A 25,028-nucleotide genomic window follows, 5' to 3' on the forward strand; every position below is an offset into this window, starting at 1 on the left:
TTTTACCGTGCCGTTTTTGTTGGGTATTGCATGTAGATGATGCATTTGTTCCGGTAGTTAAAAGTATGTAATTTTATTTGTTTCTAATTAAATAAAAGTACTACAGTATAAAAATTATGGTATCATTTATCGGCCCGGTAAAATAGCCCTATTTCCAGACAAATTAGGTATTTATCACGACACAATAGGCAAATTAGAAACTCTAAAACATTTCGCCCTGCAAATAAAAAGAGTGCCCTTTTCTAGAATAGCTCGCACGACCTAACCTAACCTTAAATAAATAAGTGTTGGCTGTTAAGATATTAGCTGTAAGATACACTGTTATATATGCATGTCATAATTATGACATACATATAATATAATTTCATTTATTCACCCCCACTCCCTTACAATATAAAATAAAAATATTTAATAAAGAGCATCACACTTTCTAATTTCATTTTCAAGTTTTCAAACAAGTTTCTTTTCCATTCTTGCTTTTTTTCCATTTTCTTGCGAAAAATATATACCCCATTTTAGTTTGACTGAAAAAATTGCAATTTTGCTAAAAGCAAGAAGAGCGTTTTAGTTTAAAAAAATTCAGTATAAATATAAATTTGAATCTTATTTCGATTACACTGTTCGACAAATGACGACTTTTTTTTTGGTTCAGAGACGAGATATGACTTCTCTTATAGAATTATGGCCAGTGAACACGAATCTGGTAATAAAATATGTTGATTGGCTCGAGATTCGGAGATAAATATGTGTTTTATAAATCGCGTGATTTTTCTATATCTTGGTGTTGTTCGGTCGATGTCTCAAAATCTGTCAATTTTCTGTTCAAAATGAATATTGGAATTTATAGTCGGGTATTTTATCTTCCATTTGTAGTACTTTTCAGCTTTCAAATCTCTCTAAGAAGTCATCCAGTTCAAATCAAAATTCAAAAGTACGTATTTTCACTTGGGATTTTTTCCCACTGTTAATACTATTTTATATTGAGTTTTTTCTATTGAAACATGTTTATTGAGATACTGTTCTGACCACACTATTTTTTTTTTCGTTTAAAAGGGTTAATTGGAAGTGTGCTGAACTTTAAATCGGTAAAATTGCGAGCAAAAAGCTCGTACTAGTGTTTATTCGTATTTACACGAATCTGAATTGAATTAATAGGGATAATATAATAAATTATCTTTATATGAGAATTAAATAAAATTCCACTTAGAAAAATCATATTTCGACTATTCTTGTGGATTAATAACAAAAATTCTATTGATAACCTTCTTACCTCGATAAAATAAACGAATTTTTGGCATAGATCTATAAGAAAAACCATATCTCGTCTCTGAACCATTTTTCGTGTCGAACAGTGTTATCAGAATATGTAACTTATTCGATAATCAGACCATACATAACTGTGTACGTTTCTAAGCACATTATCTAATATATAATTTGGAAAGAGACTTTGTATGTATGTATGTATGTATGTATACTTCGTTCGTAGAAATCCGTGACGCCATCGAACAAATAATTCGCTTTTTTCCGATTCAAAGGATTCGAAGTTCCCGGGGCGTAGGTACCGAGGGTGAAGCCTTAGGGGGCGCAGAAGCCGTGGGCGGGGGTGTACATATAATTTTCAATAAGAGACTTACTATATATGTTTGTTTGTTCGTGACAGTCAATGTAATAAAAAAGACAAATAAGTATTCAAATAAATTTATATAAAATAAAACTATTCAAATTAATTTAATAAAATGTTTACTATTAGATTAGTCATGTTTAAACGGATTAAATTTGAAATACCGAGCGAAGCCGGGTAATACAGCTAGTTTATTATAAACAATCAAAAAATCGAAACTAATTGAATTTGTGAAAGGAAAAGCCAATTTTATTGGAACCGTCACAAAAAATAAGTTAGATAAATTGGCTAAAAACTCTAAAAGAAACGGTCGAACTGAATTTAATAACTATCCACATCTTGCCAGCAGCTTTTTGGCTCAACAACTTCTTAGATTGTTGGATAGTAAAACTTAAAATGGAAACTGTACATGATTATATTTTTCATCACAGCCCGTGCAACGTACGTATGTATGATATAAAATGTGTATTTTCCAAGGAGTATAGCCCGCTTACGGAAACGTCACAGGAACAAATTGCCTGATCCTAGTCGCCATTTGTCAGGTGTGCAGGTCCTTTGTAACGGGAGCGCACCCAGGTGTGTCACTTCTCCTAACCATGAGACCATGCGGGTCTCCTTCTCCTCTCCTCGTCTTGCAAATCCTCAATTATTTCGGCATCAGGGGCGTACATCCCCAAATTACACCCCATGTGAGAAACACCTACGGCGTATAAATAAGAGGGGCTCGATGTTCTAAATGTGAAATTTCGTATTTGGAAACCAACTGTTTTTCCGAGTTGACCTTTTATGACCTACTGGTGGTAGCGATCTTTAATTACACTGTTCGACAAATGACGACTTTTTTTGGTTCAGATGCGAGATATGACTTTTCGGATTTGCTGCAAATGACACTGAGCAACAAAAAATCACGTTTTTGAGTTACCAGAGTGCAGACTAACCAATCTTTACTTAGTTTGACCCACTGAATTCGTATATGATATTGATTTTTGTTGGTGGGTGATCATTTACGAGATATGAGCGTTTAAAAAAATGCGCGATTTTTACAGTTTTTTGGCTTTTGCGGTCTTTAACTCAAAATTTAGGATTGTTACGCTCAAAGTGAGTATTGGAATCAATAGACAGATATTTTTTCTATTAATTGTTATATTTCATTGCTTCAAAATACTTCTAATTAATTGTCTAGCGAATTTTAAAAGTCAAACTGTAAAAAATAAAAAAAAAACTGTAAAAAAATTCGCGATTTTTACAGTTTTTTGGCTTTTGCGGTCTTTAACTCAAAATTTAGGATTGTTACGCTCAAAGTGAGTATTGGAATCAATAGACATATATTTTTCCTATTAATTGTTATATTTTATTGCTTCAAAATACTTCTAATTAATTGTCTAGCGAATTTTAAAAGTCAAACTGTAAAAAATAAAAAAAAAACTGTAAAAAAATGCGCGATTTTTACAGTTTTTTGGCTTTTGCGGTCTTTAACTCAAAATTTAGGATTGTTACGCTCAAAGTGAGTATTGGAATCAATAGACAGATATTTTTCCTATTAATTGTTATATTTCATTGCTTTAAAATACTTCTAATTAATTGTCTAGCGAATTTTAAAAGTCAAAAATATTTTTTTTTTTACGGATACAGAGTACAGCGGTCGGACTACATGCCATCTCGCTTGCACCCAAAATATTACGCGCTACAACCATATACACAACGAAAGCATTTAAATTGCAATTACCGCTTGAGTTAGTACGTTTAGATAAAAAAAAAATATTGAGATAGAAAACCAATCCATATAAACGTGGTGAAATAAAAAATTTGCAAAAATGTACCTTATACGTGCGCACTGCTCGCACTTACACTAAGCGAAATCTACCCGAAGTCCCGACATACCTACCCTGTATACGTTCTGTGCTTCTGATACTTTAGTTCCGAATTTTGCCTTATTAAACTCGCCAGAAAGATCCAACTCAATTTTAATAATTGCATCTGTGCACATCGAAAGGTTACTCGTCATCTGATGTGCAATCTATCATTCGTGAAGTCGAGAATTGCGTTTAAAGCAGCCATCCAGTTAATCTGTGGTTCAGTCTGTCTGCACCAAACCCATTTAACCTTTTTCCCTCAAAGTTTATCATACAAATACCGCAAATCCAAACAAATTATAGAGTTATATTGACTTGTATTAAATTTTGCAGTTCATATTTTCTAGGTAACTTCAAACCGATCAACCGCATTCAAATGTCGAGCCGTTTCATTTCGCAATTCATTTTACTGATTAATTAAAGTTCGAGCGACAGTTTGCGGCAAATCTGCACATTAAATAAATCCGAATGGTGCCGAATGAAGTGAAAATCCAATCGAAATGTACGAAGTGCACTTTGAAAATGAACATTGTGTGTGTTTCATTTTTGTGAAAGGCCTCTGCCAATATCATGCACTTTTATCCAATATCATCCATTTATTTACCTTCCATATTTTTTTGAAAATAAATATTTAATTTAATTTTTACTACACGCTATTTCTATGCTGTGATGCTGTTTTATTAAGGTTGTAACTTTGTACCCAAATGTTCTTTTAGTTTGAGTTATATGTTGATGATTCAAATTTATTCAACATATAAATTACTTAGTCAAATTTTATATTGTACTAACATTTACCTTCTCAAAATTGATTTAAATTTTATTCAAAACTAGTGGCTCGGTGCACAAAATTCAGGCTCGTAGAAAAACCAGTTAGTTTCGAACGGATGCAAATTTAGATTTGTAGTTTTACATGTGTTTGATAATGTTCAATAGTTATTGCATACCTGATAGCATATCATTGGATGATAAAATAGTATTAAATAATTATTTATATTTATTTCAAATAATAGACATGTTCAGTAGAAAAGGAGAAGAAATAAAGAGACGTATGAAATTAGGATGGAGTGCATTTGAATGTTGTTTTTAAATCAAAAATTCCACTCTGCCTGAAGAAAAAGATCTTCCATCAATGCATTTTGCAAGTGATGTGCTGTATCAAAAAACAAATGAAACAAATCGTAATAATTCATATTTTTAAATAATTAATAGCATAATTCATTATCATTAATAGCATAGCATGTACCGTTTACCATGCACCATTTTTTTTTATCTTTCGACTTAAGATCTTTCGATTTTCGATCTTTGCCTTCCGATATTTGCGTTTTCTGTAATTTAACATTCTGTCTCGTCACGTAGACCCGCCCAAAATACATACGTGTCTCTACTCATCACGATATCATATCTACTCCACTTATGGCGAACTATCTGCAATCAAATATACGGACGACAGTAGATAGGTCGGGACTTGGAATAGGCATCTACACACTCGCCGAATGAACAAATATGTACAGTTGGTTCATTTTCCAAACACTGTTTGGGTAGTTTTCCGCCAGTTTTCATACGGAGGGACGTTATCCAAACATTGACGTCGTGCATGAAATTGCATTTAGAGAGAGCATTCGTCTCACCTGATGATGATTGAGCACAGCCTGAGGACGACATCTGGCAGCAGCCCTTCTAGCAGCACGTGCCAAAAGTCCACCAGCGGCCGCCAACCATAAGAGCAACAGTGGCGCCCCTAACAGGGCGTATATCATCCCTGCAGCCTTACCGGCTGCGGTACGAGGGGCTGCACTCCCCCATCCTGGAAAAAAGTAATCCAAATTAATACAAATTTTCAAAATACACTTCTCTTATTAAGCTGGCAGTGTTGGCCGCCAGATTTTATAATACAAAGTCGGCAAATTTGAGTTGGTCTCGAGTTTGTAGACTCGCTTTCCCTTCAGAGAGTCGGATGTGGTATAACTTCGGCACAAGTAATTAAGGAATGGTTGCTCGTACGGTCGATATAAATAACTTGACTGTGAGACGTCTTAGCCGTTCCGCTGTGGGTCTGTTTACCAATAAATATTAAATGTATTTATTTATTTTACATATTAGCCACAGTGACATTACACAGAATACTCTCAGAACCTCTCGGTGGTTAGAATTAGCTCAACCAACGAACTACACTTGCTGCTAGCTAATATACAATGTAATTCCACGTTTTGCAATATGGAATCTATAAATTTGCTCTCTCAACATACGCCCATTTTAACTGTAAATGGGTTTTCGAAGGGTTCAAAATCACATGAATTGATTGTGGTTTTGTAATATTTAAAATTTGCACAAAACTGAAATAGTTACCCCCTCCCCCTTTTTGAGAAACATTATAAAATCAAGGTCAATTTATATTTATTTATTTATTTACAAATTAACCACAGTGACATAACAGAATACTCTAACGCGTCACTGTCACCAGACATATAAGCATAATACAAATACTATATATATAAGAAAATTAGCGAGACATCTATGTTATAGATAATAAATTTTTCGAAATCATATTCAAATAGTGGTGACATAATGGGTAGGATTTTTTTTGAAATTTTTTTTTGAAATCAGATTAATTGATAAACTCTGGTAGGAAACGATCGACTTGGAATCACAAATATCAAAGTCTGACCAGCAGCATTAAAGATTATACTCAGAATATTTTTTTTTCAATCGAGGTCAGCTCACGCGTTCGAATCCAGTGACCTCTTGGTGCTTAGTATCAACGCAACCACCGAGTCATGCTGCTGGCTAAATTTAATTATTTTTAAAAATTCAAAGTCCTTATTTCTTTGCATTGCGAAACTGTTACGAAAATGATGTAACGAAAATGCACTTTCCCTCTCTTTCTCTCTCTCTCTCTTTTGATTGATTCGTTTTATCAACATTCTGGTCTCAGTCTTTATCCTCATCGCTACTCCTAGCATACTCCTACACTCGTGTAAATCGAATGCTACTTGGTTACACCACTAACACCATTTTCTTAATCCATGTCAACTCAAGACCCTGTCTCCTTCATTTTTTTTTTTCAAAAGTTTCACTTCTACCACGTAAGGTTTCAAACACGCCTTATTGAAATTTGATAGTCGTCTGCCATCCATGAAGAAACATTTTGAAGTTCACTGCTACCGTGCGAAGCCTTTCACTAACAGACATACACACACACAGACTTCGATTCTCTCAAATGTACTCTCGCAAAGTTGAGACCTCGCTGAATTGCTTTATTGCGCCCAAAATCGGTATATTCACTCAATTTTCAACGTAAAGGACTTCAATGATGATGAAATTAATTTGCAATTTGAAGAAATTGTCGTTTTTGAAGTGGTTTCTCATTTGCTTTATAGGACATAAATGCTAGCGAGTGGGAATGGATTATAATTTAATGGTTGTATTCCAAGAGCTATCCGGCTTCTTAATTAAATAGTTGCTGCCGTGCCTGAATGTGATATTTTCTACTTCAGTGAGCGTAGGTTAGTTGAGATTATTTTAGCCCATTTGTCTGGCAGCCTGCGCTCATCATTATTTTCATGATTGATGTAACGTGTGTGTGGAATTTTGATCTTTCTGTATTTTTTTTTATTTATGGCTGGTTCTTAAATATCAGTGCTAGCTGGGTGTAGATTCAAGACATTCTCTACTATGTATTCTGTTCTTTGATATTTATTTTTGATTTTTTATTGTGTATTTATTTTATTTTATATTTGTGTTTTTTTATCATATTTTACTTTTTTCTTATGTATGTCATTGTGGCGCACTAAGTTCTTCCTGTAATGTCACAATGGTTAAAAACTATAAAATAAATAAATAATTTTGCTAAACAGATGCAAATTTTTTATGGCAACCATTACATAGACAATTATTGTCAGATATTTTTTTTATTCCGACTTGCAAATTAACCCATGACCTATCAACTGCAAAATAATTTCAAACCAATGAGGTACGCTGTGGCTCAATTAAAAATTACAAATATCCGATTGCATAAATCTATTACCGATTGTGATTGAACAATCAAAATAAATCAATTGAAAAGTTTGTGCGGTGAATCCATTTCGACTAATTAATTGCTTGGTCGGCTTTATTTCTGTGTTCATTTTTATATTTTTATTATAATATGAAGTTTTAGTGCTCGGTCTTTCAGCTATAATTAGTTTATAATTTTTTCAATTTTAAATCAATTTGGTATTTATAAAATTTACTATGAGAAAGTATTTCAATATCTAAAGAAAATCAATATAATAGACGACTAATGTTTCGAGGATAATACATATGTATGAATATATATGTATTACGGAATGATTGATTTTATTCCATTCACTATACAAGAGAGCTTTTCAAACTTTCTGTTGCGACCTTCAAATAAATATAATTCGTCGTTTTGAATAGAATTATAGTGTATTAGAAGCAAAATTGATCGAAATACATTTTACTTGTCATTACATGGCATTATACAAACATTCGTATTCGTATAAAACATCCAAAATATTACATCTTTTACTTTGTATGTATGTACATATATAAAGATAGATATAATTTCTCTGCTTATGCACTAAAATATCTAAAATTTTCCATTTAAAACCAGCAAATTTCGAATACTTTTACTATAATCTTGACTGCGCGCGCCTGTTTCTCTTTTTCCTGTTGTATCCTGCTCACGCAAATTAAGTGAGTATGTACGTGAGTATGTACCGTTTACCATGCACCATTTTTTTTGATCTTTCGACTCAAGATCTTTCGATTTTCGATCTTTGCCTTCCGATATTTGCGTTTTCTGTAATTTAACATTCTGTCTCGTCACGCTGACCGTTTTTATTTATACAAATAAACAGTTTACAACTTATGACTGACAAATTTAGTATATTATAACCGTTAGAAACCTCTCTAGAGTGTCATTGAAAAGAGGCAAAGCGCTTTGAAAGGTTTTTCGTTCAAATTTCATCCGCCCGAGCAATTTAGCCATACATAACAATTCAACATTTGATCAAAAATCTTAAAATATTGATGGTATGTACTTCATTACACACCTTTCTGCCAAAAAAAATGGAAATAAATCTAAATTTCAAACGTTAACATCTCGCTGTTTGGCATCATAAATTACCTCAGTCTGGGAAAAGTAGGTACGCCAGCTCCATACAAACGCTCGCACAGCCGAATGGCTCTATTAACGTAATAAATGTTCACTTTGCAATAAATAGGTGTTGAATTTCCGAGCTTTATACATGTACAAAATACAAAAAAAAGAGGGGAAAAGGCCAAGAGAAGGGGCCAAACGAATGAGGTCCATTTTTAGAGCTTTTGTTCTCAAAGTGGGGAGACCGGTAATTGAAGCGAACCGCAGTTCACTCGACGAACAGTGAATTTTCCATATTTACGAAAGATGGAAAAGCGGGGTCGTTCTTCAAAAACGTATCGCCGGAATGAATTTTTATCATTGAAAGCGGCTTAGCCTTATATCAAAACCAGCGCACACTGGGATCATTTCATAATCTGCGTGGGAAATTTCATTTTACCACGACGCGGAAAAATCTTTCTAGTTCTTATTATATAAAGAATAAATCAAATAAGTGCCGAATCCTGTATTATTATTGTATTTTATAATTTCCAAAACAATTTTTTCACCTTTCACATTTACTTACATAAGTATCTATACATTGTGCGTACGTGTAGATATAATTCCCAGACGTATTCTAATTGCGATCGTCTTTTTTTCTTGCGATTGCAATTATTACGAATTTTCCTTGTTACGAATAACTTGTCCAAGAATAACCTGTTATCTTATTTATATAAAAAGGTTTAGTTTTAATTGGATAAGGAAGACTTGTTTTGAATTGATTTTCTTGAACATATTCGTTCCTAATTATTAAATGCGATGTTTTTATAATATTACATCTGAGAAATCTACTTCAAAATTTGTCAAAGATAACCCAATGTTATTCTCAAAACTCTGTATGTTTCTTGTCTTTAATATTTGATTTATTTTTATAACATAAAGGAGACGATTCCGAGAATTCTTCTTGTGCTTTATACGGAATGCTGGCTACATTTATAGAATGTAATAATGAATCCTTTGCTTATTTTTCTGTATACTGAAGAAAATAATACTGATTCAAAATATCCACATTCATTTATTCCTTCAAACATCTATTTAAAATAAATTAGTCCATGATTTTAATATGCATGTTTTATGTGTATCAAATTTTGTGATTTATTTTTAGATCCTAAATTAATTTACTGCCAAAGTTGATTTTCTTGGGGATTTAGGATGACAATTAAATATTGCATCAAAATTTTTACTGGCACCCACCCCCCCCCCCCCTTTTTTCATTTATAAAAGTTGATTACAAAGTCGGTACAAAGTTTGAATTGCCAGCAATAATTAATAGAAGTCATCTTGGATAAATGGTACAATATCTGAAACAGGGAGGATTGTTTGCAAATCCACCCTGTAGTATAATTATTTATAGGGATTAGCTCATTTTATAGTATAGGAATAGAGCTTCCAAGCCAACTAAAACCGAAACTGAAAAATGTTTTTCTAAATTTTTTTTCTGAAAGCTAACAATTATATGAAATAACGAAAAAATGAGCATATATACACTTTCTAAGGAAATAGACGTATATTTCTTTGAACAACAACAAAAAAATGGACAGCACTTAGCGGATGCTTTAAGATTTAGTAACGGGCGAGGTCTAGGTCATAAACTAATAAAATAGTATTTAAAGTAGTTTCGATAACTTAAACAAGGCCACGACAAAGAGGCATTTTGCTAAGGAAGCAAAGACTCCAGTGGCAATTCAAACGAGAAGTAAAACTTTCTTACGACGAAAAATAAAAATACAACATATACCAAAGCTCCCCAACATACGGCCTCTTACCTCATTTGATCTTACGTCACATTTATCTTGAATCTTGCCTGTGGCCCTTTTTTTTAATTTTTTTTCTTCTAGATAGGAATACGTTTGCTTGGTTATCATATCGATTTATTATCAATGGTTCAGAAAACAAAAATGTGGAGAGGTTTTCGAGATCAGGGAGACGCAACAGTAATGCAGAGGTAGTTTATTGTTCTTGATCCGTCGGTCTACTAGCTCCGAATGAACCACGGACTAAAACTGCCTAATATTTATGACCAAGCGTGTACACCCAACATAGAGAGATCATTGGTCGATAGGTCGCGAGACCTTATCCTTCGAAGGACGGGGGTCGAACGAGTGTCCCGAACTGGGACACTCGTTCGACCCTAGTATTTTTTTAATAAAAACACAGATTTTCTCAATACAAATGGGTTCAATATATATATCGTATTAATCATTTTATACATCAACATAAAAAAAGTTTTAGTCCTATAGCATGTTTTTGTATTAAAATATAAGGACAAGCATCAACACGCAAACGCACATAGGTAAGGCCAACAGGCGACTGCTTGACTCAATAGCCACGCGCCAAAAGCGACAAAAACAATAGCTTACAAAAATATAGCTGTCTCTCGCATTTATTCATCGATCAACAAGAATATGCAAGCGAACAGTCAAAAACATGACTTATCGCTACCGCCTTTACATTATACTTTGGAACATAGAAATGTATAAATGTATTTTTTTAAGATGTACCCCTTTTCTAAATCATACAAAATATATTAAAATAAATTTCTTGTAGATCATTCTAGGAATACAAGGAGTATAGGGTGTAAAGCTTTGAAAACCACATACATAGTTATTACTTAAAACGTAATAACTATGTGGAACGCGAGATTGGATAATCAGCGATAGTAAGCCAATAGACGAAAAATTAAATATTTAATTTTAAAAAGTCCGTAAAAGTTTTGAAAGTGCGACGCGAGGATGTAATTTATTTTTTCAATATTTTCACTACTTTTTTTTTTGTATTTTCTCGCTCGAATAGCTATCCGGGAGGTGGGTATTATCCATGAAATTTATTCACTTGACGGCTCAAGGAAACGAGGATTAGAATTCCTTCCGGGTGTTCTTCACATTTTCGCGTTATTAAGATGTGCGCCGATAAGACACTTTCAATAGCGGGAACGTCCCTTAAGCGCGTCATAATTTATTCTCGTGTTTTTCTCGGATAAGGGAAAATATTTCCTTTCGCGTATAATACTACCGCGTCGATAACTAATTCAGGTCAAATAATAATAACTATAGTTTCTGAAAGCTTTCTCGTTGTGGAAAAATAAGCTTGTATATCACCGAAGTCGACCAATCGGAACGAAACTACACATTGTACAAACTCGCATACGTAACCGTTCGTGCTTTTTTCCCTCCAATTTACTATTATCCATATACGTAATATAATCTCCAATCAAAATGGATCATACTAACACACTTGTGAAGAGTCTCAGTGATTACAACAAAATGTCTATACCCTTCAGGTATAACACACAGATTACCTAAACACAATCTGCTTTAGGTCATCGACTTTAGAGAGTCTAATTAATATTATGTATTAGACGTATTTTGAGTATTTATAAGAATTGTAAATAAGTTTTTGAGCTCTTTTTCCTATTATGCTGTACATTAACATTAGAATAATATAATAATATGATTATTAACAAAATTAAATTAAAATTGTAAAATAGAAAATGATCACTAGATCACTAGCTATTAAAACAGATATATGATGTATTGTGAACATAATTTAGTAATTATAAAAAGCATTTAAAAATCAAAATGGTATCGAAATTGATAAGCTATCAATAAATGTAATCCATAAATTTTATAATCGAAGAAAAAGGACATTCTATAGCATCTATACATTTATTTTTTTTGCTTTTTAAATGCTTTTATTATTACGAAATTATGTCCACAATACATCTTATATATATTTTAATAGCTACTGATCAACTGATCATTTTCTATTTTACAATTTAATTTAATTTGGTTATTAATCATAGTATTATATTATTATAATCTTAATCTACAGCATAATAGGAAAAATAGCTCAAAAACCTATTTACAATTCTTATAAATGCTCATAATACATCTAATACATAATATTAATTAAAGACTGTCTAAAGTCAATGATCTAAAGCAGATTGTGTTTAGGTAATCTGTGTGTTATACCTGAAGGGTATAGACATTTTGTTGTAATCACCGAGACTCTTCACAAGTGTGTTAGTATGGTTATTAGTGATTCTGTCATAGAATCTACTGGTTAGTTTGTTAGTAATGTCTGTAACAAACGGAATATTATATATGGCATGCAGTTTTTTCAAGTTAGTATATATGGGTGTATTATAAATTATTTTTAGGGATTTATTTTGTATTACTTGCAGCTTGGAAAGATTAGTATTCGAGGCGTTATTCCATACAGGTGAAGCATAGGTTGTACTACAATTTGGTAAGTTAACTATGTATGTCTTACGTATGAAGCACATTATACAACGCTTTTTTAGAAACTACAAGTACTACAATTTGATAAGTGAAATAAAAGGTACGTTCTATAGTATTATATATGCACCAATAAGTACTACAACCCAACCCCAGACGAGAACAAAATACCTACATGTACATACATACATATGTACATACATATATTCACAGCATACGAGAGAGTAATTGATGCTCCAGCATTCGATGAAAAATTCCATCGATATTAAAATTCCACCGTTGCATTTTACACTAAAAGCCGTGGATGTAACCAAAGGGTAAAAGGACAAATGTTTTGCCCCTCAGGGGTACTAACGTGAATGTAAATGATGCCTATCTGGGGAGATGAAAGTACCCGAACGCGGGGGAAAATTATCGGTGTTTGTACCGACACCTGTACGATGTGTCTAAATCAAGTCCGTATTTTTCATCGTTAGGGAATTGTATATATCAAGGGATAAAAGGTCGTCTACACCTGTCAAAAATCGTACTGTTACATAAAATGGTCGAAATATGCTTAACCCTCCCTCACCGAAGTGGGGTATGCAAGTGCCCCAATTTTTAAGTTTTTCGTAATAACTATGTGGTTTTCAAAGCTATACACCCTATATTGCTTGTATTCCTTGAATGAACTACAATAAATTTATTTTAATAGATTTTGTATGATTTAGAAAAGGGGTACATCGTAAAAAATACATTTATACATTTTTACGTTCCAAAGTATGATTTAGAGGCGGTAGCGATAAGTGGTGTTTTTGACTGTTCGCTTGCATATTCTTGTTGATCGATGAATAAATGCGAGAGAAAGAGACAGCTATATTTTCGTAAGCTATTGTTTTCGTCGCTTTTGGCGCGTGGGTATTGAATCATGCAGTCGCCTGTTGGCCTTACCTATGTGTGTTTGCATGTTGATGCTTGTCGTTATTTTTTAATACAAAAATAGTCAAAAACATGCTATAGGAGTAAAACTTTTTTATGTTGATGTATAAAATGATTAATAAGATATACATATATTATAATTGAACCCATTGTATTGATAAAAGCTGTATTTTGATTAAAAAATCTTGGGGTCTTACTTGACCCTGGTTCGGGACACTCGTTCGATCTCGACGCTCCGTTATTCAAAGTTTAAGGGCGAAAACTATAATACGGACGAAAAATACACGTGGTACGAGGTATATGGTACACAATCCCAAAAATCTCTCCCTGGAGTGTTTTCGGTGATATTTCATCCTTGTATTTATCCATGATTGACAGTGATCGATAATGGTGAATCCCATATTTGAATAAATGTAAGAGATACATATGCATTCTGAACGTGCAACTACACACGAATTCAATTTGGGGATTACCCACTGTCACAGCGTGGAGCCAAGGACGTGACGTTCCGTACTATTCAGTGTGTTTTCGTCCTCATTCATAAACGGTGCAAACCAGTGGTTTTTTGTATTGAATTGGTCAATTTAAAGTACTGTAATAAAAAGCATCTAGTGTTATTTTAAATTAAAATATATGTAATAGTACAGAAATAATATTCATAATCGGTCACGTAACTTTCGAAGATTAGGGTATGTAATTGTTTTGTCCGCACATTATTTTTGAGATTAGGACTTACCTGTAATTTAAAATACACTAATTAAAAATCTAAATGAAATTTGACTTGTGCACGTTTTCGTCATAAATCAGACTTAATTCGTAGATTTAGTGTGTAATGAAACACGTTCGCTTTAGTTGACACGTGTTTTACAAAACTTTGTGTGTTACTTTTGTATTAAAGTTGGTACTAATAATTAATATAAAATGCATAATTAATTAAAAAATTTATGTTTGTTGTATACTTTTTTTTAAGAACACAAAATTAATTTAAACAAAAGACTCATAGGTTTTTACAAAGGATTGTCAAATCCAGGTTATGTCCCTATAATAAATTCACATTTAATTACAAAGCATCTGCTTATTTATTATTGATTTTTTTAGTCCATTTTCAAGTTTCAAAAACACCATTTCAGTAAGACTTAATTCACAAGTTGTTATTATTTTTAATTTGATTTGCCCAGAATCTGGAAAAAGCAAAATAAATTAATAACTTACCAATATTATAAAACGCAAAACATTAAATATCTCGAAATGAAGAAAATAGGACTCTCAAATATAACAGCTCATATATAATATTATTTATGAGGAACAGTTTCGATAGTAAAATCAGATAAATTAACAAACTCTGATAGGTAAGAATAGACTTAGAGTAGAAAATATCCAAGACTGACCAGTAGCTTTACATAAATACTGATAATAAATTATTTTTTTCAATCAAAGTCAACCCACGGGATCGAACCCGACAACCTCTAGAATTAGCGCAACCAACAAATTACATGTGCTGCTAGCTAATATTTTTTTTGAGAAACTTTATACATCTAATATATAATTTCGAAAGAGACTTTGTATGTTTTGGTTCGTAGAATCCACGACGTTAAATTTAATAAAAAAAAAACAAATAAATATTCAAATAAATTTAATAAAATGTTTACTATTAGATTAGCCATGCTTAAGTGGTTTATATTGCAAATACCGAGCGAAGCCCGGTAAAACAACTAGTATATTATAAAATCAAGGTCAATTTACATTTATTTATTTATTTACAGATTAGCCTTTCAAATTAACCAGATTAACTTTCAGGATTTGTTGTATGCAAGTCCGGGAAGATTAGCGTGGAAAAAAAACGGGAAAAAACCTCTTAATAATAATATTCGTAATTATGATTTTACCGACGCGAAAGTTTGAAACGCCATTGTGTAGTCAAGGAAATATGATTGTTTGTAACCACGATACCAGTTGGTTTGAAGAGACTTTCGCCTTTGGAGAGACGTTAGTAGAGTTCCAACCATCACTTAAAATGGGAACGGGAATGGGAATTGCATGCCTTATTCTGGCATTGCAACGCATGCCTGGTTCAGCTAGTACTATATATAAGAAAAATAGCGAGAAATCTATGTTATAGATAATACATTTTTGAAATCATATTCAAATAGTGGTGACATAGTGGGTAGGGTAATTTTTTTTCAATTTCATGAGGAACCGTTCCAAAAATGAAATCAGATAAATTTGCAAACTCTGATAGGAAACGATCGACTTGGAGTCTCAAATATCTAAGTCTGACCAGCAGCATTAAAGATTATACTCATAATTAATTCTTTTCAATCGAGATCAGCTCACGAGATCCAACCCAACGACCCCTCGGTGCTTAGTACCAACGCAACCATGCTGCTGGCTAATAAGTTTCCAGCTTTCGTCCGCCCGAGAAACGCCGAGCTACCTAGCGTGATATAAATATATTGTTTTCAACGCCATAACGACGTTAATTTCTTCCCCGTCGCTTCGTTCTGCAAACGTATAATACAATTGCACAGCACAAAAGCATCGGTCTCGGCCAGATAATGGCGACTTGCATTTAGCCACGAATTGCACGTAGTCGGCGTCGTTTTATGCAAATGTCATTTGCAGCGGATTGCGCCACGTCTATTATTATTTCGCGGGCGAGCTTTTCTTTTCTTCCTTCGTATCTTTTCAAGCGAGAGGGGAGAGAAGAAGGGTGAAGAAATAAATAAAAAAAATGAAAAGAAATTCAAAGCCAACGCTCGGTCGACATTGTCTCGAATCTTCCATGTACCTATGTAGGTAGGTATTCGCTACAGTCCCGTGGCAAAACTTGACGGATGCAATTTCACCGGCAACGGTTTATCACAACAGCGCACTGTGGACCCAAACTATAAAAAAGTATTATTTTGAATAAAAATACCAATAATTTTATTTTACTACCGCCATCTATGTTTAAAACTAAAAACTGGATAAACGTCAGGCACTTTTCAGAAATATTTTTTCTCCATCGTAATGGCAGAGGATACATTTCCTTATATTGATGAGCAATATGGCAAAGTATGAAAACGATTGGATAAGAGGCAAATTCTTTCCTGAATTGTAATCGTAAGTGAAGTATAAAAGAGGTATGTAATTAAAAGAGCTGGCGAAAATGAAATACTCGCACAAGTATATATGATAGATATGTATGTAAATGAATTTTATTTTGATTTTTAAATGCTTTTTATAATTACGAAATTATGTTCACAATACATCTTATGTCTATTTTAATAGCTACTGATCTACTGATCATTTTCTATTTTACAATTTAATTTAATTTGGTTAGTAATCATAGTATTATATTATTCTAATTATAATGTTAATCTACAACATAATAGGAAAAAGAGCTCAAAAACCTATTTACAATCCTTAGAAATGTTCATAATACATCTAATACATAATATTAATTAAAGACTCTCTAAATTCGATGACCTAAAGCAGATTCTGTTTAGGTAATCTGTGTGTTATACCTGAAGGGTATAGACATTTTGTTGTAATCACCGAGACTCTTCACAAGTGTGTTAGTATGGTTATTAGTGATTCTGTCATAGAATCTACTGGTTAGTTTGTTAGTAATGTTTGTAACAAACGGAATATTTATTTATTTATTTGGAAAATTTACAGTTTATTAAGTTACATAGATTGATAGTAAAAAAAATATAATTATGTTAAGTAAACCATTAATAATTTTCACATATAGGTAAAAAAAAGAAAAGCTCAAACATTTAAAATAAGAAACAAAAATGATAATAGAGTAAGATAGTTAAAGAAAACAAAAAAACAAAAAAATAGAAATAACAGTATAATAAAAATATCAAAATAATAAGAATAATAATATGATAAAAATTATGAAATAATAAAAAAAATATAATATATAACAAAAAACAAAAAGACAAAATAAATACATCAAAATAAAAATTCATAATCACAATCGTAAATTTTCATTAAAATTAATCATCGAAAAACAAATTTGCAATAATTACTCTAGCTTGTATAGCATTAATATTAAATAAGTCAAACATAGAAATTGTTAAGATTAGTGTGTTGACGGTGGAGCTTGCACGCCAGATGAATGAGCTTCTTCCATAATTAGAAAAAGTATTAGGTATGTAAAGGAGCTCATTACATCTAGTCATTCTATTTGGTACACGCAATGATAGTCTGCTCAATAATTGAGGACAGTCGATCGAGCCGTTAAGGATGTTCAAAATTGTTGAGATGTCAGCTATCTCCCTTCTTTTGACAAGAGGAAGTATATGCTGACACCTACAAGCATCTTCATAGGAAGTATAGGTTAATCCAAAACGGCTACTGACGTACCTCAAGAATCTCTTCTGAATGCGCTCCAATCTGTCTCTTGCACCAGAGTACTCTGGGTTCCAAACTTGGGATGCAAACTCAACAATACTTCTTACGTATGCACAATATAGTATTTTGTATGATTTTATAGAAGTAAAGCATTTGGAGGACCGGATGACGAACCCGAGGGCCTTCGACGCTCGAGCTACAACATTGTCAATATGTTTACTAAAGGATAGATCAGAGTTTAAAAAGACTCCCAAATCCCTAATTTCCGATACCCTTGTGAGTCTATGTCCGTTGATTGAATGAGGAAAGTCAACTGGACATAGTTTTCTGGTGAAGGTTATGCAGGAGCATTTTGCTACATTAATTTCCAACTTATTTATGCTGCAATAAGCCTCTAGCCTGAACAAATCATCTTGTAGGGCCAAAGTATCATTTCGGTTGTCTATTCTCTTGAAAATCTTCATATCATCAGCAAATAATAGTACATTTGAATTCTGAAAATATTATATATGGCATGAAGTTTTTTCAAGTTAGTATATATGGGTGTATTATAAATTATTTTTAGGGATTTATTTTGTATTACTTGGAGCTTGGAAAGATTAGTATTCGAGGCGTTATTCCATACAGGTGAAGCATAGGTTAATAATGGTAATATGAGCGCGCGATATAATTTTATTTTATTTGGAGTTGATAAAGAACTATGGCGATTAAATATTGGATATATTGAGGATATACCCCGCATCGCCTTGCATTTTGCTGCCTCACTGTGAGGTGCCCATCTCATTCTTTTATCGAACGTTACTCCTAAATATTTTATTACTGACTGCCATTTCAGACATGTAAATGAATAAACAAATAAATCACTATGGCTAACTGTATATGCACATATCCAGCAAAATATTCTAGTGGTTAGCATATACATAATACTAAATACTATTGCCTAGGGGTGAGTGGAGGATCCAAATGAAAGGTCAAAGTCGCTTCGCAGCATTTATTGGGTGATTAAAGAGGTCCACGTACAGCCAGTGCTCCTTCCAGAATGCCCCCCCACGCCAAGTGTACTACAATTTAAAGGACAGGTTGCTCACTGTAGCGTCCTCGACCCATTTTTTTACTTATTATTTAGTCACGTACGGTCTCAGGTACGCAGTCTCACGCTTTCATCTGGATTCTAGGAACTACCGGGGATGCCGCTCGGTCTAAACCGGGGGTCTCCATTGTCCACTGTCGAATTCAATTAACATCTCCAAATGCAATTAACCGCCGGCTCCTTTTTTGCCTACGCTACAATACTATCTACATATGCACATATGTATATTTAAGATTAAAATGACGCAACATTTTTAAAAGAAAGCTAATTTTTTAATAAAAAAGCCGAACGTGTGGACAATTGTTAGCGGTCGGTTTTTTATTTAATTATTTTTTGTACATTGTAGTTCTGATTTTCACATAACTCTTTTACGTTTCACTTACGATTACAATTCAGGAAAAAGTTTGCCTCTTATCCGATCGTTTTCATACTTTGCCATATTGCTCATTTTGGTCATCCATATAAGTAAATGGAGCCTCCGCCATTACGATAGAGATAAAATATCGTATAAGAAGAATTTCAGGTCCGAAGATTTTTAATCTCGGTGACAGTTGGTAGTCATTAATTTTATACATAGATGGCGGTAGTAAAAAAAAAATATTGGTGTTTTTATTCAAAATAATAATTTTATATACAAATTATTCCAGAATCTAGTTTTCAATAGCACGGGTCCGGGGCTTTTTTCTACCCCCCCCCCCTTTTCCCCTCTCGTCAGCTCTGCTTTCGTCACCTGTATGACTGCTTTAATAAACACATTGAAATAAACCAGCAGAATAGACTAGTTGGAAGCATATAATGCTTTGAACAAAGTGGTCACGGGTTCAAATCCCACTGGCCAGACCTTGAATTTATAATTTAAATATTTGCTTAGTTAACTCTAGTTAGATCTAAAGCTTTTGAGTAAATACATATTTCTCAACTTAGACATTTCAGCCTTGATGTTTGCTTTTAAGCATTTTTATCAAAAGGTTTTTTATTAGTTTCACTTCATCAATTAGTCTGACAAACTTCCTACAATTTTGAAGAATAATAGCCAGTAGCCTTATTTGTTTGATTTTCTATCCCCCCCCCCCCGCCCCCCCACTCATTTTGTCAGATTTTTATTGTTTAATTGCCAATAAATTTATGATTTTGCCACTAAATACTATAAAATGTGTATTAGATAGATATATGCTCTCATTATCTCTCATATGACAGCAGTATGGCTCAATGATAGCGTGTATGTTTAGCACCAAGTGATCAGTGGGTTCGATGCGCCACACTGCTGGTTAGATTTGGGGGTATTTGTGACTCCAAATCGATCGTTTCTTATCAGTGCTTACCAATTTTATCTAATCATTGTTGAAACGGTTTGGAAAAATGTGTAGTTGATATTGTTAATAATAATTCCTTTCTGTTCGTTTTTACTTTCCTTTATTCAATAGTGCGGAAGAGGGACTGCCGGCTGGTGTATGGTGATTGGCACATCACCAATTAATGTTAGATTGACACTATGCTATTAGATATCAGTATACTGTCGGTAGCCCTCTATTTATACATATACATATATACTATATATCTGGTGGGGAGCGACCATAACAGTATGAAGATTGTCCACGGTTCCTCAAAATTGACTAAAAATCATCTTTCCTGTTGTCACAAATCTTCTGTATTTATTTTGTGTATAATTTGTACAAAAATCTAAATCCATAAATGTATCAATGGATTAATTCTGCAATTAATTAATTAATTATTTGTTATTTCGTGTTCTTCAGATTCTGGAAATACGGCGATTTATGTAATAATAAAATGCTGCATTGTTTGTAATTAATTATCTTGGAAGGCGCATTGGGGTCTTTAAGTCAAGCCTTCCTGGTATATATCAATGTAAAAAAAAAATAATAAAATATATGTTACAGTGTAAGATTATTTTCAGTTGTACTATATTCCAATTGGTGTTTATGGTCATTCATATTCCAATACAATTCAACTAGTAAATTATATCTCAAGCGCATTACAAAGTTATAAAATAACATAATTAATAATTAGAAAAAAATCGGATATGACCAACCCACGACTTTATCTATGTATTTGAGGAATATTAGAAGGTTAGAAAACAAAATTTGATATTAAAACATACATACACGTTCCAAATACCGACTATGAAAACATTTTCGATACAAATTGGGCGCAAATGTTGGGAAACTTACACAAGACAAAAGTTGTACTTCCGATTGTCGGATTTGATTGGAAATTTTTTTGTTACTTAAACTCACTATAGTCATCATACACAATAAATATCAAGAAAATAAAAACAATTCAAAAGCTCAAAATAAAATTATGAAATATTGTTTAATAAAATACAGCGATTTATGTAATAATAAAATGCTGCATAGTTTGTAATTGATTGACCAGTAAGGCGCATTGGAGTCTTCCCGTCAGGCCTTCCTGGTATATATCTATGTAAAAATAAAGTAAATATATTTTTACTTCACTAATAGGTTATATAATTGAGTATTTATGGTACTAGATAGTGTGCGGAGACGGAGACGGAAATGGGATAGGGTACAGAATGGGAGTATAACAGACGCTAAATATGGGTGGGGTATGAGGTTTGGATTTGCAAGGTTTGTTTGCAGGGGAGGCGACGAAGCGCTCACCTGACGATGTTTTGTTTGCGAGTTACGCGCTCGCCTCCGTTCCAAGAAAACTTTCTGAATAAATAGTAGTTTGAATATTTAAAGTGGGTCTGCCTGTGTGTGTGTGTGTCCGCCATGTTTCTTTAACGAGACCCACAACTTCCGGTTCTGTGGAAGTGTTGTTTATCGCGGCCGTTTTAATTTTGTCGCCGTCGCGAGCTGTGCATCTGTTAAATAATCTCTATTATATTCAGAGACGGGATCTGTGATGCAAATACGAAGTGTATTGTGTTTGCTTTTAATTTGTGTCAGTACTTTTTCAGAATGAAATATTTTCTTTAATTATGAAGGATTTAGAATGGTACCTTTTAATTGTGTCACTCTGACTCAATATTTATTTATTTAATAGTTTTGGACCATTGTGGCATTACAGGAAGAACCTAATGCGCCACAATGGCCTACATTTGAAAAATATATAAAAACATGATATAAAAACAAGTAAACTGTAAATAAAGAAAAAAAGCAAAAGCAGAAAACATGGTAAAATAAAATAATAAAAAAAAAAGTAACAAAAGGAAAATAATACATCATTCAGAGAGAAAAAAAAATAACAAAAGTGTAAAAATCAAAAATAAAATCCATAAATCTCATTCTTTGTTTACACTGAACAAAATTAATATAGTATATAAAAATGTACAAAGGAGAAAGAAAAAATAAAATAAAATAAAACAAAATATGAATAAAAAATAAAATCACAGCGAGGCCCAAATGGAAGAGAGTAGATTAAGATTAACAAAACTCTTCAATAAAATATATTTATCAGGCGAAGTACCTAGCGATTGGTTACAATCCATATTTATCCCGTTGCCCAAAAAGAGTAACGCGAGGACGTGTAGCGACTTCAGAATAATTAGCCTAATGAGTCACACATTGAAGATCCTACTAAAGATAATACAGGGCAGAATTTGCTCACGGTGTGAAGAGGCGATTAGCAGAGAGCAGTTTGGGTTCAGACAAGGCTTGGGTACCCGAGAGGCCCTTTTCTGTATGAAAACACTACTCCAAAGATGCAGAGAAGTCCGTAAACCTGTGTACATCTACTTTATAGACTTTGAAAAGGCCTTTGAAGAGATGTCAGATTGCTACGAAATATTTATTGGAATCAGACTGCAGTAGTACGTGTCGATGATCAATTCACTGATGAGATTCCTATAGAATGGGGCGTCAGGCAAGGATGCATCCTATCACCTACTCTTTTTAACACCTACACCGAATCCATCTTCCACGATGCTCTCCAAGAGGCGGAGGGCATCAAGGTGGGCGGCGAGACGATCACCAATATAACATATGCTGATGACACGGCACTAGTCGCTGAAAATTTAGCAGACCTGCAAAGATCTCTAGACCGTGTACATCAAGAAAGCAATCGAAGAGGTCTACGCATAAATCTAAAGAAGACAAAATTTATGATAGTAGATAGAATGCAAACAGACACCGGGAATCTAACCTTGGATGGAGAGGTGATAGAAAGAGTAAAAAGATTCAAATTCCTGGGTACCTGGCTGAATGAAGAGATGGACCCAGATGAAGATTTAAGTATCCGCATCGAGATGGCTAGAACAGCATTTGTAAAAATGAAGGCGGCGCTTACAAACAAGCATCTCAATCTTCATACGCGGTTGAGATTCGCGAAGAGCTACGTCTGGACAGTATTACTACACGGATGCGAGACGTGGACTCTGAAAACCAAGATGATCAGCCGCATTGAAGCTTTTGAGATGTGGGTCTATAGGCGTATGCTGAAGATTCCGTGGACCAAAAAGATATCAAACGAAGCTGTCCTCGGCATGATGGGGAGAGGCAGGGAACTTGTTTCTGTCATCAAGCGGAGAAAGATGGAGTACCTCGGACACATGATACGGGGTCCAAAATACGAATTTCTCCGAATACGTAAAAAAATGAATTGACAGGAAAAAGTTATCTTGGCTTCGAAACATGCGCATGTGGACCGATATGAGCGCCGAAGATCTGTTCCGAGCCGCTGAAGACCGATGTGGATATATTCAAATAATCGACGAGGTGGTCGCCAACGTCCGGATGCGGACAAGGCATTAACAAGAAGAAGAAGATTAAGATTCCACTCATTCATCAAATTCAAATTAAGAAAGTAATGATGAGCGCAGGTTACCAGATAAATATGTTAAAATAACATCCGATAATCTACGCTCCCCAAGGTGGAAAATATCACATTCAGGGACGGCAGCAACGATTTCATTGAGAAGTCGAATAGCTCTTGGAATAGGATCCATTCGAAAAAGAACTGTGCGAGCAGCAGGTGCAACCATCAAATGATGATGTCTACCACGCACATAATTATTATTAGGGACATAAAGTCCCAACTGTTCCAGCAACAACGGGCATCACGTATTACCACGCAATAGCTGGAGAACGAAACGAATTAACGAGAAGTTTCTCCGAAGTTCAAGGGAATTATACCCAAGCATGCCCAAAAGGAAAGGAGTAGGATAGAGATATGGGTAGTACCCATACTCTTTCTTATATATTTCAATATGGCTAAATTTTTAGTATTATTATTAGTAATTACATTTTATTTTTATTTATATTTCTAGCCCTCAGTTTGCCTTTAAATGTCATTGTAATTGTAAGGACACCTGGTGGCGTACACTTGGTTAATATTGATAACACTGTTCGACATGAAAATGTTTCACAACACAAAACCATGTCCGAGTTTTTAGCTCGCAATTTTACCGATTTAAAATTCAGCACACTTCCAATTAACCCTTTTAAACAAAAAAAAAAAAAATGTGTGGCCAGAACACTATCCCAATAAACATGTTTCAATAGAAAATACTCAATATGAAATATCATTAATAGTGGAAAAAAGTCCCAAGTGAAAATACGTACTTCTGACTTTTGATTTGAACTGGTCATTTCATTCATTCGTCATTTTTTATTCTTCATTCTTTCATATTCCATATCTTTACTCTCTCCATTATACCAACAACCCTTATCATACTTTTCACCCACTGATTCCGTTTCCATACTTATATTCTCGCTATGCCGAGCATCATCATACATAGAATATAGCTATTCTGTCTGTCTGTGTGTCTGTCTGCTTGTCTGAGATAACGCTCGCAGTACTATAAAAGTCGTTTCGATTTGACATGCATATATTTTTTATTATT

General features: G+C 33.5%; 1 protein-coding gene across 1 annotated transcript in view; it reads right to left on the reverse strand.

The window, feature by feature from the left end:
* Nucleotides 1-25,028, reverse strand: part of LOC143912683 (uncharacterized) — a 282,155-nt gene that overhangs the window by 30,358 nt on the left and 226,769 nt on the right. The window contains exon 3 of the mRNA XM_077431979.1: nt 5,103-5,278. Within this exon, the coding sequence (XP_077288105.1) occupies nt 5,103-5,278 (176 nt within the window). The remainder of the gene's footprint in view (nt 1-5,102; nt 5,279-25,028) is intronic.

This window comes from Arctopsyche grandis, chromosome 6 (assembly GCF_051622035.1).
Source record: "Arctopsyche grandis isolate Sample6627 chromosome 6, ASM5162203v2, whole genome shotgun sequence".
Lineage (NCBI taxonomy): Eukaryota > Metazoa > Arthropoda > Insecta > Trichoptera > Hydropsychidae > Arctopsyche > Arctopsyche grandis.